Source organism: Arachis duranensis, chromosome 5 (genome assembly GCF_000817695.3).
Source record: "Arachis duranensis cultivar V14167 chromosome 5, aradu.V14167.gnm2.J7QH, whole genome shotgun sequence".
NCBI classification, from domain to species: domain Eukaryota; kingdom Viridiplantae; phylum Streptophyta; class Magnoliopsida; order Fabales; family Fabaceae; genus Arachis; species Arachis duranensis.
In genome coordinates, this window is record NC_029776.3 from 73,361,207 (window position 1) to 73,373,675 (window position 12,469).

Consider the following 12,469-nt stretch of genomic DNA (forward strand, 5'->3'; position numbering starts at 1 on the left):
TTTTATTTATATATATTTAATAACATTTATATTAATAATCATGAATAATAAAAAATATAATTAATTTAAATATAAGTGAGTATAAAATTAAAATAATATTTAAAAAAATTATTGTATGTTTTTATTATATAGTTAATATTTTTTTTAAAAAATTAGGAGTGAGACTCGAATATAAGACCTCTAGACAAGGATAAAGAGACTATAATATTTGAACTATAGCTCATTAGCTATATAATTAATAGTTAACATATAAAATAATAAATAAAAACATAGTTTAGTGGCAAACGGAGTATGCATTCACAAGAAAGACCTTGATTTGAACTATATTTTCAACAATTTTAAAATTTTCTCTTAATTGATTCGGTTGGACAAGTTTTTTTTACTGGTTTTCATCAATTTTGACCGATTTTCACTGGTTTTAACCAATTCTTATTGGTTTTTGTCCTTAAATGATCCAAAGACTAAATCGAACCAGTTAAAAATCCAATTCACTAGTTTTTTGGTCGAATTGGCCGGACGGATCTAATTCTTACAACTATGCATCAAACTTTTATATAAGAGCTTTTTTTTCTAATAAATGATAAAAGAATTGATATTTTACAAAATATACATCATCTATTAATAATTTTAATGAAATTATAAGATAATATTGAATCGGTTTAAAAATGTTTTGGTATATGAATAATACGAAAAAAATGTGAGGACAATTTTCATATTTGCTCCCAATTTTTTTAGGAAAAAAACTGATCCTGTATCCCATAAAGTATTACTATAAATTCATATATAATGCATCAAATTCATGTGACTGGATTGTAGTGGCGGAGCTTAGTTCAGACAAGGGGTGGCCACGGCCCCTTCAATTTTTTATTAAAAAAATTAGTAATACTTTTTTAAAAAATAAAAAATAGTTCAGTTGGTTCAAATATTTTATTATGACTTAAAATTGCAAGTTCAATCTTCATCTCTTGCTTTTATTGCACAATAATTTTTAGTTTTAAACATTCAAAACATATCGAATTTGGACTGAATTGAGTGTATTAGTATTTCGCAGCTCTCTATTCAATAAGCAACACTCCCTCTATCTTTGAGTTCAAATACAAAAAAATTAGGTATTTTTTATTTATATAATTTAATATTATTTTATATTTTACTGTTTATTTAATTTAATTTTTTATATGATAAAAAATATTAGAATATTTAATAAGTATTGATATTATTGTATTTGTATAAATTGATAAAAAAAATTCAATAAATATTATAAATTTTATTTACCCTTATAATTTCTTTTTTACATATTTTATCGGATATATATTCAAATTTTTATATAAAATAATCATAAAAAATCAAAGAGTTGATGATACATTTTTTAAGAGGAAGGCTAATATTAGAAGGAAAACATATAACTTTTACAATATCAACACCTATAGATAGTTCTTCTACTTTAATGAATCACGAAGAAAGTAAGATACAACCTTCAAAAGTTTAAAGAGTTGCATCTGATGAGTTTGACCTTAATTCTTTGAAACGATACCCTGAAAAACGGCTTCAAATTTGGCAATATCACCCAAATAAAAGAGATGAGGTTAGACGAGCTTATCTTAAATGGGGTCTATTAAAAAAAACATCTTGGCAATTATCTTCTATTTGGTCCCCCAAAATTTTGTTTCAAGCTCCGCCACTACTGGATTGTATAAGAGACAATCATAGTTAATGAAATATGTAAATTGATTACAAAGGTAATGAATAATTCTAAACAGTAAATGGTCTTACATGTTTCTATAATTCCTTTGGATGCTAAGAACAATTTTAATACTAGTTTTAATTTTAATTTTATTTTAGGTTTTATAAGAATTTTAAAGCAAATTTTAGTAGTTCTCTAACAAAATAATACCGTATTTCTAAGATGATATCTGTTTTATGTCACAAATCAAATTCAATACATATTTTAAGTCTTCAGTTGTTGAAAATATTAAAAACGATACTCTAAGGATGTGTGTGGTTGGAGGGAATATAAGTATATTTCCAGGAATTTGAGATGGGAATATCTTATTCCCATGTTTGGTTCAAGATTTAAAAAATTATTCCTGGGTATATTTTATTCCAAGGAATTGAATTCCCACCAATTTAATTCCCATCTCTTCCCTGGTTATCTTTTATTCCAATGGGATTGGAATGTATATAATGAAACAAAAAGACTAAATTACCCTTGCTATTTAATACATATTTCAGCTTCTTCTTCATTTTTCTTTGAAGAAGGAAACGGTAAAACCCTAGCAGAGCTTTGTTTTTGTCCCCAAATCAGTGAGACTTCACCAATGCCACCGCCACCGGAGCTGCGCCGGCGCCACCGTTACCCTAAACGAAAGACTGGTCTCCTTCCCTTCTTCGAGTTCATGTTCGCATTGCTTCTCTCTGCGAATTCTCTTTGAATTCTCTTCGAATCTCTCATTATGGTTTGGGTTTTTTTATGCTTTCTACATCATATTACACTAATTTTCTGCAATAGACTGCTAATTTGATTATTTATTTTCTATTTTGCTTGATTTCTTAGATGCTCTATGTGATTATGTTACATGCAAACATTATGTTTGATGATTTGCCTCAAATAAAGAGTTTAAGCTTGTTGTCACCGATTTTGATGATTTGATTTGTTTTCTGCCTGGTTTATTAACTGCTTCTGTTGTATAGTTTCATCTCTTGAACAAAACTTGAAGATCACTTTCTGTTTGTTGCCATTTTCTTTTAATCTTATATAATAATTGCTGAATTTTGATCTTTTGAATTTGTTAAATGTTTCTTTCTTTGTCTTGTTCTGATGCCTAACTTCTTTGTTACTTTGATGTTTCAAGAACATTTGATTAGCCATGGCATTGCCATTAGTTTCATATTAAAAATTGGTTTTCATGGTGTAGAAAGGTTATTGGTTGTGGTATTATTTAGTTTTTTTTCATGAAACAAGAAGCTGAATCTGCATCTTATAAGCCAAGTAGTTGTCCGATCTATGTTTCTGCTTCACATTTGAAAAGATTCAGATAATGTGCTTATGGTTTTATATCACAGTGTATTACACTAGTAGATCCACTGTCTGCTCATAATGCTTTTGCTGATATCACTCTGTGAAAATGTGAAAAGGACACACAAACAGGACTTCATGCATTTCTACTTTTCAAACAATTAAATCAAGTGAAGTATATCAAATTTGAGGGTTCTGAGGTAGGCTTCTTCTCAAAAACCTCTTTTAACTTAGTGTTGACAACTTGACATGAAGGCCATATTGGATGTTATATAGTATATCTTTGTAGTTTCTTTTGTCAAATATTGTTTTGTTTGGAATTGATTTTGTGAACATGAGCTGGAGCAAAAGCTTGTTTTGTATTAGATTTTATGTTAAGAAACTTGCAATTGATTTTGGTTAATAAGTATCATGCATTTGAAACTTATCATGAAACTAGTTTTCCAAAATAGAGTTACATTTTATGGCCTCTTTACACTTCTCAAGCAGGGATTTAGATGCAAATGTTTGATTGAAATTAATCAAAACAAAATTAGTTTAAAAATCATGTCGCCTACTCTAAATGGGAGTTTATGATTGATACCATAAAACCAAACAAGCAATAAAATATGCTTCAATTGAGAACTTCCTGATATCAAATTGTAGTTTCCTATACCAATTGTATTAGATACTAGATAGTAACACTTTACTGTATTAGCTGAACAGCATTTTCATTGATGTTGAGTGTCACTGTCCTATTGTTGATAGAAAATAGAAAAAGTAATTATAAAATTCACACTACAAATATAAAAATGGATTGAGAGAAACTTATCTGTCTATCTTGAATTCTCGATCTGGTTTTCAATCCACTGAAAAATATTTCTGTGAAAATTTGGATAAAACTCATTATTACTAATTTTATGACTAGTTTTTACTATTTACGATGGGAACGAACAAATGCCATTCAAGTGAGGGTTGGTTTGTTGCAATATATCTCATAGTTGTGTGATTCCTTGCTTCAAGATGATGAAAATGGGATTGCAGTGATTCTGTGATTGGCCTTTACTTACTATTTTTTTCATACTTGTGTGATTCCTTGCTTCAAGTTTATAAAAATTGATAAAACAGCTTTACTTTTTCTAAATACCATGGCATTTAGCACATGGATTGTTATTATTGCGATTGTTTTCCTATAGCTTAGCTTATAGCTATATGGCATAATGTGTATGCTTTTTGATGTGTAGGAGTCACTAATCGTTAAGAAAGTAGGGTTTTGTTTTTTACTTCATTACTCAGGTTTCAATATTGAATTGTTAAAAAATTCTTAACATTATCTATCTTGATATATATTATGAATTTTAATTAAAATTCATTTCCTTTATTTTTAAATTACCTCATACTCGTATACTAAATTATAAATTCAATAGACCTCAACTTAAACGTTTAACTTACAATTCTTTTTGGGTATTACTGAAATTCAATATAAAAGTTTTCTCTTTTTTTATTGGATTAAACATGCTAAATTTAAAATATTAAAAAATACATTGTTCTGATGTTTCAGTTTATTCTCAATATCTTCATTGCACAAATTCAAATAGTTATTGTTGTAGTTACTTCTTAAGCAGAACATATTTTCTTGTGTAAACTTTATTAATATGTATGTGAACTTTATTAGAGTATACGAAAATGCTAAGCCTATGATGACATGGGAGTTTAATGAGATTATGGTTATTATTTGAGTGGGTTTATTAGACTAGTATTAGTAGTATAGTAGTGCCTCTGGCTGGTTGTGTTTTGGATTAGAATTAAAGTTTTCTAATTTGTATAAAGCATGTCTGCAGCATTCAATTTATTGGATATTATTTTTCATTAAAATTAAATGATGCATGTATGCAGCATTCAATTTATTGGATATTACCTTTCATTAAAATTAAATGATGATATAAAATTTCACTTACTGAATTATCAGCAAATCTTGTATCTATATACTTAGTCGGCAGCATTTTGTTGTCATGCTCTACTGAAAAATAAAATAAAAAAGGATGTAAATCTGGACTTAAAATTAAATTTTTTTTAAGGCCAGAGAAAGTTAAGACCGGGTTCTCTTTTTTGTATCTATGTAATAAGTAAGATATTTATCTTTTTGTGTCTTACTACAAGAGTTGTTGGTACTTCTTCATTACTCACATAAATTGAGCATGGTTTTCTTATGTAGCTTGTGTGCACCATCCGTTTGGACAAAATTAAACTTTGAAATAAAAAATATTCATATATCATATTCTTATATTATATATATATTCCTAAACTTGTCTTTTCTGGTTGTTTCCCACTGCATTGACATTGCTACCAGAAAGAAAAGAAAAGAAAAGTTATTTATATTCCTAAATTGGTCCTGCTTGATTTTTTTTGCAGAATGGATCCCAAACAGAAGATGAAAGTTATTGCCTGCTTGATTTTACATTTCGAATTAATGAATGACCTTATGGTTAAGTTGTTGATAATTTGCTATGTTTTAATTATATTGCAATTGAAAAAAAAGAAAAAAAATGGAATGATAGTTATAGTAGGCAAATAATAAGAGATGTTAGTGTTGATAGGATTATTTATTTTAGTGATCTAGCATGTATAGAAAATACAAGAATGGATAGATGTGCCTTTCATGCATTGTGTAACATGCTTAAAAGGGTTGAAAGGTTAGAACCAAGTAGGAATATGTGTGTGGAAGAAATGGTTGCCATGTTTTTACATATTATAGCACATGACGTCAAAATTAGAGTAATAAAGAGACAATTTGTGAGATCTGAAGAAACAATTAGTAGGCGGTTTAATGATGTATTGCTTGCTATTTTAATATGTCATAATCTCTTACTGAAGAAACCTCAACCATTTAGCCAGGATAAAATGGATGAACGATGGAAATGGTTTAAGATAATTTATTTTGCTAATGTTATTAAATCTCATATGGTTGGTGTTCTTTAGAATTGAGTTAATTGATCTTTGTTTTGGATTTTAGGATTGCCTAGGAGCCTTAGATGGAACTCATATCAAAGTCAATGTCCTTGAGGCTGATAAGCCTAGATATCGAAACAGAAAAGGTGATATAACAACCAATGTGCTTGGAGTGGTTGCTCCCGATATGCAATTTATCTACGTACTGGCGGGTTGGGAGGGTTCAGCTGCGGATTCTAGGGTATTGCGAGATGCACTATTTCGCAATGGGTTTAGTGTTCCCCAAGGTATTTTATTGAGACTTTAATATGTTATCAAAGTAACTATTTGATCTTTCATTAATTTTGTTCAATTGTGTATGTCACACTAGGTCATTATTACTTATGTGATGCTGGATACATGAATTGTGAAGGATTTTTGGCACCTTATAGAGGACAAAAATATCATTTGAGTGAGTTTAATCCACATAATCAACCCAGTACAGTTCAAGAGTTTTTTAATATGAAACACTCACAAGTTAGGAATGTCATTGAAAGGGCATTTGGAGTATTGAAAGCAAGATGGAGAATTTTAAGAGGAAGATCAATTTTATCCTATTAAGACTCAAGGAAGAATTATAACTGCTTGTTGCCTTTTACATAATCATATTAGAAGAGTGATGGTTGTGGATCCTATTGATGAGATAGAAGATCAAAATATACTTGGAGTAGATGGTGAGACGATCCACCATATTGAGACGAGTGATGCTTGGGGTAGATGGAGAGATCACCTTGCACAAGAAATGTGGAACCAATGGAGGAGAAGACATCACGCTCGATAATTGTAATAATTTTTCTATGTGTGAGGTTGTCTGTCATAACATTGATTTCATTTTGTTTGTGTTTGTGTTCTTGTATAAGAGTTGTGCATGTATGCTTATTAGTGCAAGTAATTTTTTAAAGAATCAATAATAATTTTAGTTAAACATATTTGATATTGGGGGTATTTAAGTAAATTTAAAAAAAAGAATCAATAATAATTTTATTTGAACATATTTAATATTAAGAATATTTTAGTAAATTTTAAAAAATTAGAATCAACAAACAATTTAACTAAATATATTTGATATTAGGGGTATTTTAGTAAATTCTAAAAAAATTAGAGTCAATAATAATTTTAGCTAAACATATTTATTATTAAGGGTATTTTAGTAAATTTATTATTAGAGATATTTTGTAAATTAAAAAAAATAATATAAAAAAATAATATTTAATTAGCTTTATATTTAATTTTTAGTCATTAATATTTTAATTTGAATGAGTAAGGATAATTTTGACATATTACATAATATGACTAAGAAATTTAAATTCAACCAAACAAAAATTTATTTATTCCTAGGATTATTACATAACATTCCAAGGCATTAAATTTTATAAACAAACATAGGTATCTTATATTCCAAGTAATCTTATTCCTAATATTCCTAAGAATGACATTCCTAGTAATAAAATTTAATCTTTGAACCACGCACACCCTAAGGTAACGTTTGTTTTGAGGTACTGAGACAGAGACTGAGAGACTGAGACTCAGTATCGTGTTTGTTAGTTCAGAGACTGGTATTAAAATTTCTGTCTCTGTCTCTAAAATTTCAGTATTTCAGTACCTCCAAAAAGTAGGGACACAGGGGACTGAAATTTTTAGAGATGAAGACTAAAACTTTAATAATATTTTATACCTAAAATACTTTCATTTCAACTAATTAATTTCAATTTTACCCTTTATGCAGATTAAATTTCAATTCCTGTCTTCCATTTTGTACCAAACAGAATACTGAGATTTATTTAAATCTCTGTCTTTTAGTCTCTGTCTCTCAGTCTCAGTCTTTCTGTCTCTGTCTCTCCACCAAACGCTACCTAAAAGTATTCCATTGGAGATACTCTAAGTCCGGTAATGTTTATGCATTTAAGCTATAATTGCCGTTTTCAATTTGATTTGCACTTTCATTCTAGTTTTACGGAGCATGCACAAAGATATGCAAAGAGAATATAGTATTACTCCAAAAGTAACATAGTATTAACTATTAACTAAACAAATATGAGAATCATTAAATGCTTCTAGAAAATTAAATTAGTAAATGAGAAAATATATGTACATGATGAAGGTTGAAACTAGTTTCAAGCTTTTAATTGACTAAGGTTCTCTGTGATTCCAACACTCCAACTCTTGAATGGAGAGAATCACAATGACAAACTAAAACTAAAAGCAGAAGAGGAGTTGAGAATTACAAGCTACTCTCCCTAAGGTTCAACCTTTTTAAGATATTCTAATGATCCTAATATCCTAAACCTTAAAACTAAAGTCACACTTCATTTGGGGTAAGGCCTTTTTTTGGCACCTCAAGAACTTTCACTGTACAATGAGAGCGAGAGAGAATATATACTCTTTTCTCAGGAATAAGACTTGACCAATCCGAAATTAACAAAGGATCTGGACTTGAAAAGACCACCAAAGAGAGATCTTGTAGGGGAATCCTGAGGAACAGATTCTTCAGGGGTGCCCTTAACTTTAAGGATAGTGTTCCCTATTGCTTGCCGAATTGATTCTATGGTCTTAGAATCAACTGTGCAACCGGAGGCGCCACGCACATAGAACGTGTTAACAGCTTTGCCTCCTTTCGTGGTCACTTCTGCCCTTGTAACAGTGAGGCTGTTCTCTCGAAAGATACGCGTGACATCAGAAAGAAGTCCGATTCTATCAGTTGTGCAGAGTTCTAACTTCAAACCCTAAATTTTGAAACAGAATAAAAAATCGTTAGTCTTTGTGAATAAGAGGCCAAACCAAACAAAGCAGTGGTTGATAGAGAAACAAACCAAATCTACCTAATGGGCATTTGAATAAATAAAGAAAAGACTATTCAAAGGGGAAAAGATCTCTGGACTAAATAACAAGCCGCAAGGAAAAATAATAGCAACAGATAATAGTCACTACAATAAAAGGACAGCAGGATACAAGAAACTGTCACTAAAAATAAAAAATAAAAATTGACATTTTTTTCAAAGCCGTCAAAAAGATTGTGGCTGCTCCTCAATCAAGGACAAATTGTTAACCACAAGAAAAAGAACCAAGTTGAATTAGTCTTTTTATTTATTTATTTATTGGTGATTGAATTATAGGCCACAATCAGAAAAAACAAGTTGGCGGTGAGAGATGACAATTACAGTCGAAGTAACTCCCAACTATAAAGGTCCATTTTACATGACACCAATAAGTCATATTCACCATATATTTTCAGAGTAAAGTTTATGAATAGATCACATTTTTGCACCATCAATATAAATGTCCAAGTAAATATTCATGAATAACTAATTGACATGTAAAAGTTTCTCAAAAGCTTGTTTACTCTAATTATGCACATACATATTAAAAAAAAATACACAACCAAATTGCAGATTTCAAAGCAATAACAGAGTTAAAAAATCACAGATTCAGTAGCATAAAAGTCCCTCACCTCAGATACTCTTCTTTCAATTGCAGCTTCAAGACATTGTATCACCCTTTGTCTTTCTGCATCTGATTTTACAGGTGACCCATCTATATGCCTTATGTAATATTCCTACACATGCAAAATCAACAAAAAATTTTAACCAATGTCGTCAAAAGACCAACCAGAAAAAAACAAAAGGAATTCATGGCTTTGAAAATGCCTTATACCTGATATGCTTCTGGCCCCTCGGCATTGACGTTCGCATGAAAAACCACGTACTGCATATCTGTCAAAGTGCAAACTGTGTCGAATAGAAGCTTCGGCCTATCCTTACACTGAATGGTAACAACCGAATAATCTTTATCAGACCAATTCACAACATTCACATTCGGCCTCTGCTTCTCGTCAAATTCGTCGTCACTAACTCGCTCGTAATCCCTGTCATCAAACATCATCTGGTGAAGCCTCCTGTCGGTATGCGTTGTGACTTCATCAGTAACAACAGTCTTGGCAACCCTTTTTCTGTTTCCACCACCAAGCACATTGCAAAGAAGCTCCTTGATCAGAGACAGCTTCTTCAGATCGGTGATTGAAGAGCCTGTCTCATCATCGGTTACATGCATCACAGCGGCCGCACGGGTGTTGTGAGTCCACACCTCTGTACTCACAATGTTGCACTTTAAGTTGGTGAGGACGGCGCTCACTTCGGAGAGCAGCCCCGGCCTATCACTCCCCATAAGCTCTATTGTGGTGTGGTCCACTGTTTGCTTCACCCCAACGGACCTCATGGGAGATGAAACACATGATTCGGGACCAAGAGACTGCACAAAAATCAAATTAAATTAAAGCAACACAAAAAAAATTGCAACAAAAACACCAAGACTACATTCATAAGCAGAGAAGGAATTTAAGAAATCACCAAATTGAGACACACCTTTTCAATGTATTCCAAAATAGCTTCATCTGTAACTTTGTTTCCATCTTGGTCAGTGACATTAAAAACTGGCATAGAAGAATAATAAAAAAACAGACATGTTAAACATTTTCCCCCAAACAATTATTGTGATTCAGTAAAATCAGAACATACAATTAGGTCAGATTAAATGTATTACCATCCATGAACCATCCACCATCAGAAGAAATGTAAGCTTTGGTTATGATGAGGTTCAGATCAGTGAGGATTTGTACAACTTCGAGAAGAATTCCATGCTTGTTTGCACTATCAACCTGCACAATAAAAGGAACATCATCATTGAACAAACAATTAATAATAAATGATGACGATGATTATAGGGCTTGTTTGGGTGAGCTTCTAAGAAAAGATCTTTTTTCGAGTTATCTTTTTTTAAAAGATCTTATAGAGAAGTAAAAGTAATTTTATGTTTGGATATCTCATGTAAAAAGGTCTTTTTATCTATCAATTATGTTTGGGTATAACAATATAAAAGTACTTTTTTGTTTATTTATTACATGAAAAACATCTTTTTTTTTAAGAAAAAAAGATCTTTTAAAAAAAAATGTAAATTACAGCTTCTCAAAAAAGATCTTTTTTTGATTTTACTAGTGCTTTTACTTTTACTACTAGAAATTTGCCAAACACGTTAAAAAATAAAAAAAAGATATTTTTTCATTGAAAAAAGATCTTTTTTTAACAAAATAATGACGCCCAAACATGCACATAACGGAAGAAAATTAAGACAACAAACAAAAAGGATGCATACCCTTATAACAGTGGCGCTCTTGCCTGATTCATTATCAATGACAACTCTGACAAGATTACAGCAGATATATGAGAGTGGAATCATTCAAATTTTTACCCTTTTCCATTTTTCTTTTTCACCTAAAATGAGAGAATCGATTCATTGGAATGGGGAACGAGAAAAATTGGTACCTGGGGGGGTTGAGTCTTCGGAACAGTTTCTCATATTCATCATCCATGTAGTGAGAACAGAAATTCATGTTGGCCTCAGAAATATAAGCTATAAAGACAGACAAAAAATAAAAAAATTAGAAGAGAGGAAAAACGGTAGAAATAATGAAGAATAATAAAATAATAAAAAATTCATGTAAAAAATTTGATGATAATGAATGAAGAGGAGAACCTCCTTAGGAATAATCCCTTGCACAAAACACAGAGCATGTGTATGAGAAAGAGAAAGAGAAAGAGAAAGAGAAGAATAGAGAGTGAATAAGGGTGGGTTAAAAAAGAATAACCGAGTAAGGAAGAAAAGAAAAGGGAAAAAAAAGTGGTTGGGGGTACGAATAAGGGTCTGTGTGGTGGGGTGTATTTTTGCTGTGTGTTGCTTAGCTGTTAATGTGATAAAAAGAAGGAATCACAGAGCAACGAATCCTATTTAAGCCAATGAAACAAAACAACAATATAACAGCTTGCAAATTGCAATAGCCAGAGAGACTAAGGAGGAAAGGGGCCACCAGGACTAGGGAGATGAAACATTTTAACCCTCAGAAACCATGAATCCAGGGAATATGTTGTTCCCACTTAATTGCGGACAATTTAAAAATAAAAAATAAAACAATAAAAACGAAGGATGAATCTAAGACCAAAGCACGAGAAAGCAGGAAACCACAAACGAAGAGAGGACAAGAACACCTACCCATTGCAGGTTCTGAGAATTCGTGATATGCTGCTACCACCACAAAAATAAGGCCTTTGATGAATGTGGCGTTCTTACTTGTTGAAAAGTAACAAACCTGTGAATATATGTATTTATATGTGTGCCTGGTTTTTTCTCTTCTATGTATGTAAACCCCACAGGGATCTCAATAAAATCGTATGTGACTCAAATTATGTTAATTTAAGGATAATTAAATCTTTATTTTTTGCTTTGATAATCAGTTAGTATCAGAGAGGTTGATCTAAAATATATATTTCCAATTCTGAACCCTTGCCCCGACACGATGCTCCAAAACCTGCAACTTCAAAAAAGTATCCAAAAAATCGCAGATACCCCCCTCTCTCTGTGTCGCTATCGCTCGCTTTCTTCCTCCCTTTATTTTATTTTATTTTCTATCTCTCTTCACCGTGCTCTTCTTATTTCTGATTT

The 12,469-nt window shown here is 31.0% G+C and overlaps 2 protein-coding genes across 3 annotated transcripts; one reads left to right on the top strand and one right to left on the bottom strand.

Annotated features, from left to right (window-relative positions):
* The first annotated feature begins 5,632 nt into the window (after positions 1–5,632).
* On the top strand, positions 5,633–6,761 carry LOC107489591 (protein ALP1-like). Its single transcript, XM_052261739.1, has 4 exons — positions 5,633–5,956; positions 6,006–6,228; positions 6,312–6,432; positions 6,593–6,761. Exons 1-4 carry the CDS (start codon positions 5,633–5,635, stop codon positions 6,759–6,761), a joined length of 837 nt encoding a protein of 278 aa, XP_052117699.1.
* A 1,268-nt stretch (positions 6,762–8,029) lies between these two features.
* On the bottom strand, positions 8,030–12,185 carry LOC107489594 (ACT domain-containing protein ACR4). 2 transcript variants are annotated; one of them, XM_016110339.3, is made up of 8 exons: positions 12,020–12,185; positions 11,296–11,383; positions 11,126–11,171; positions 10,517–10,631; positions 10,339–10,406; positions 9,632–10,225; positions 9,429–9,533; positions 8,030–8,703 (listed from the first exon to the last, which is right to left on the bottom strand). In XM_016110339.3, the coding sequence occupies exons 1-8, from the start codon at positions 12,021–12,023 to the stop codon at positions 8,368–8,370; spliced, it is 1,356 nt and encodes a 451-aa protein (XP_015965825.1). In that variant the 5' UTR covers positions 12,024–12,185; the 3' UTR covers positions 8,030–8,367. The 2 variants fall into 2 exon arrangements, with proteins under 2 accessions (XP_015965825.1, XP_015965826.1); XM_016110340.3 differs by lacking the exon at positions 12,020–12,185 and adding an exon at positions 11,507–11,946.
* Between the last annotated feature and the right edge of the window lie 284 nt (positions 12,186–12,469).

Excerpts from the sequence above, each read along its gene's own strand:
- LOC107489594 (XM_016110339.3), bottom strand. Across the intron at positions 10,632-11,125 it reads AGAGCGCCACTGTTATAAGG|GTTGATAGTGCAAACAAGCA; the intron begins GTATGCATCCTT and ends TTTATTGTGCAG. Across the intron at positions 9,534-9,631 it reads AGGGGCCAGAAGCATATCAG|GAATATTACATAAGGCATAT; the intron begins GTATAAGGCATT and ends TTGCATGTGTAG.
- LOC107489591 (XM_052261739.1), top strand. The coding sequence starts at position 5,633 with ATGGATAGATGTGCCTTTCATGCATTGTGTAACATGCTTAAAAGGGTT. Across the intron at positions 5,957-6,005 it reads ATGTTATTAAATCTCATATG|GATTGCCTAGGAGCCTTAGA; the intron begins GTTGGTGTTCTT and ends TTTGGATTTTAG. Across the intron at positions 6,229-6,311 it reads TGGGTTTAGTGTTCCCCAAG|GTCATTATTACTTATGTGAT; the intron begins GTATTTTATTGA and ends ATGTCACACTAG.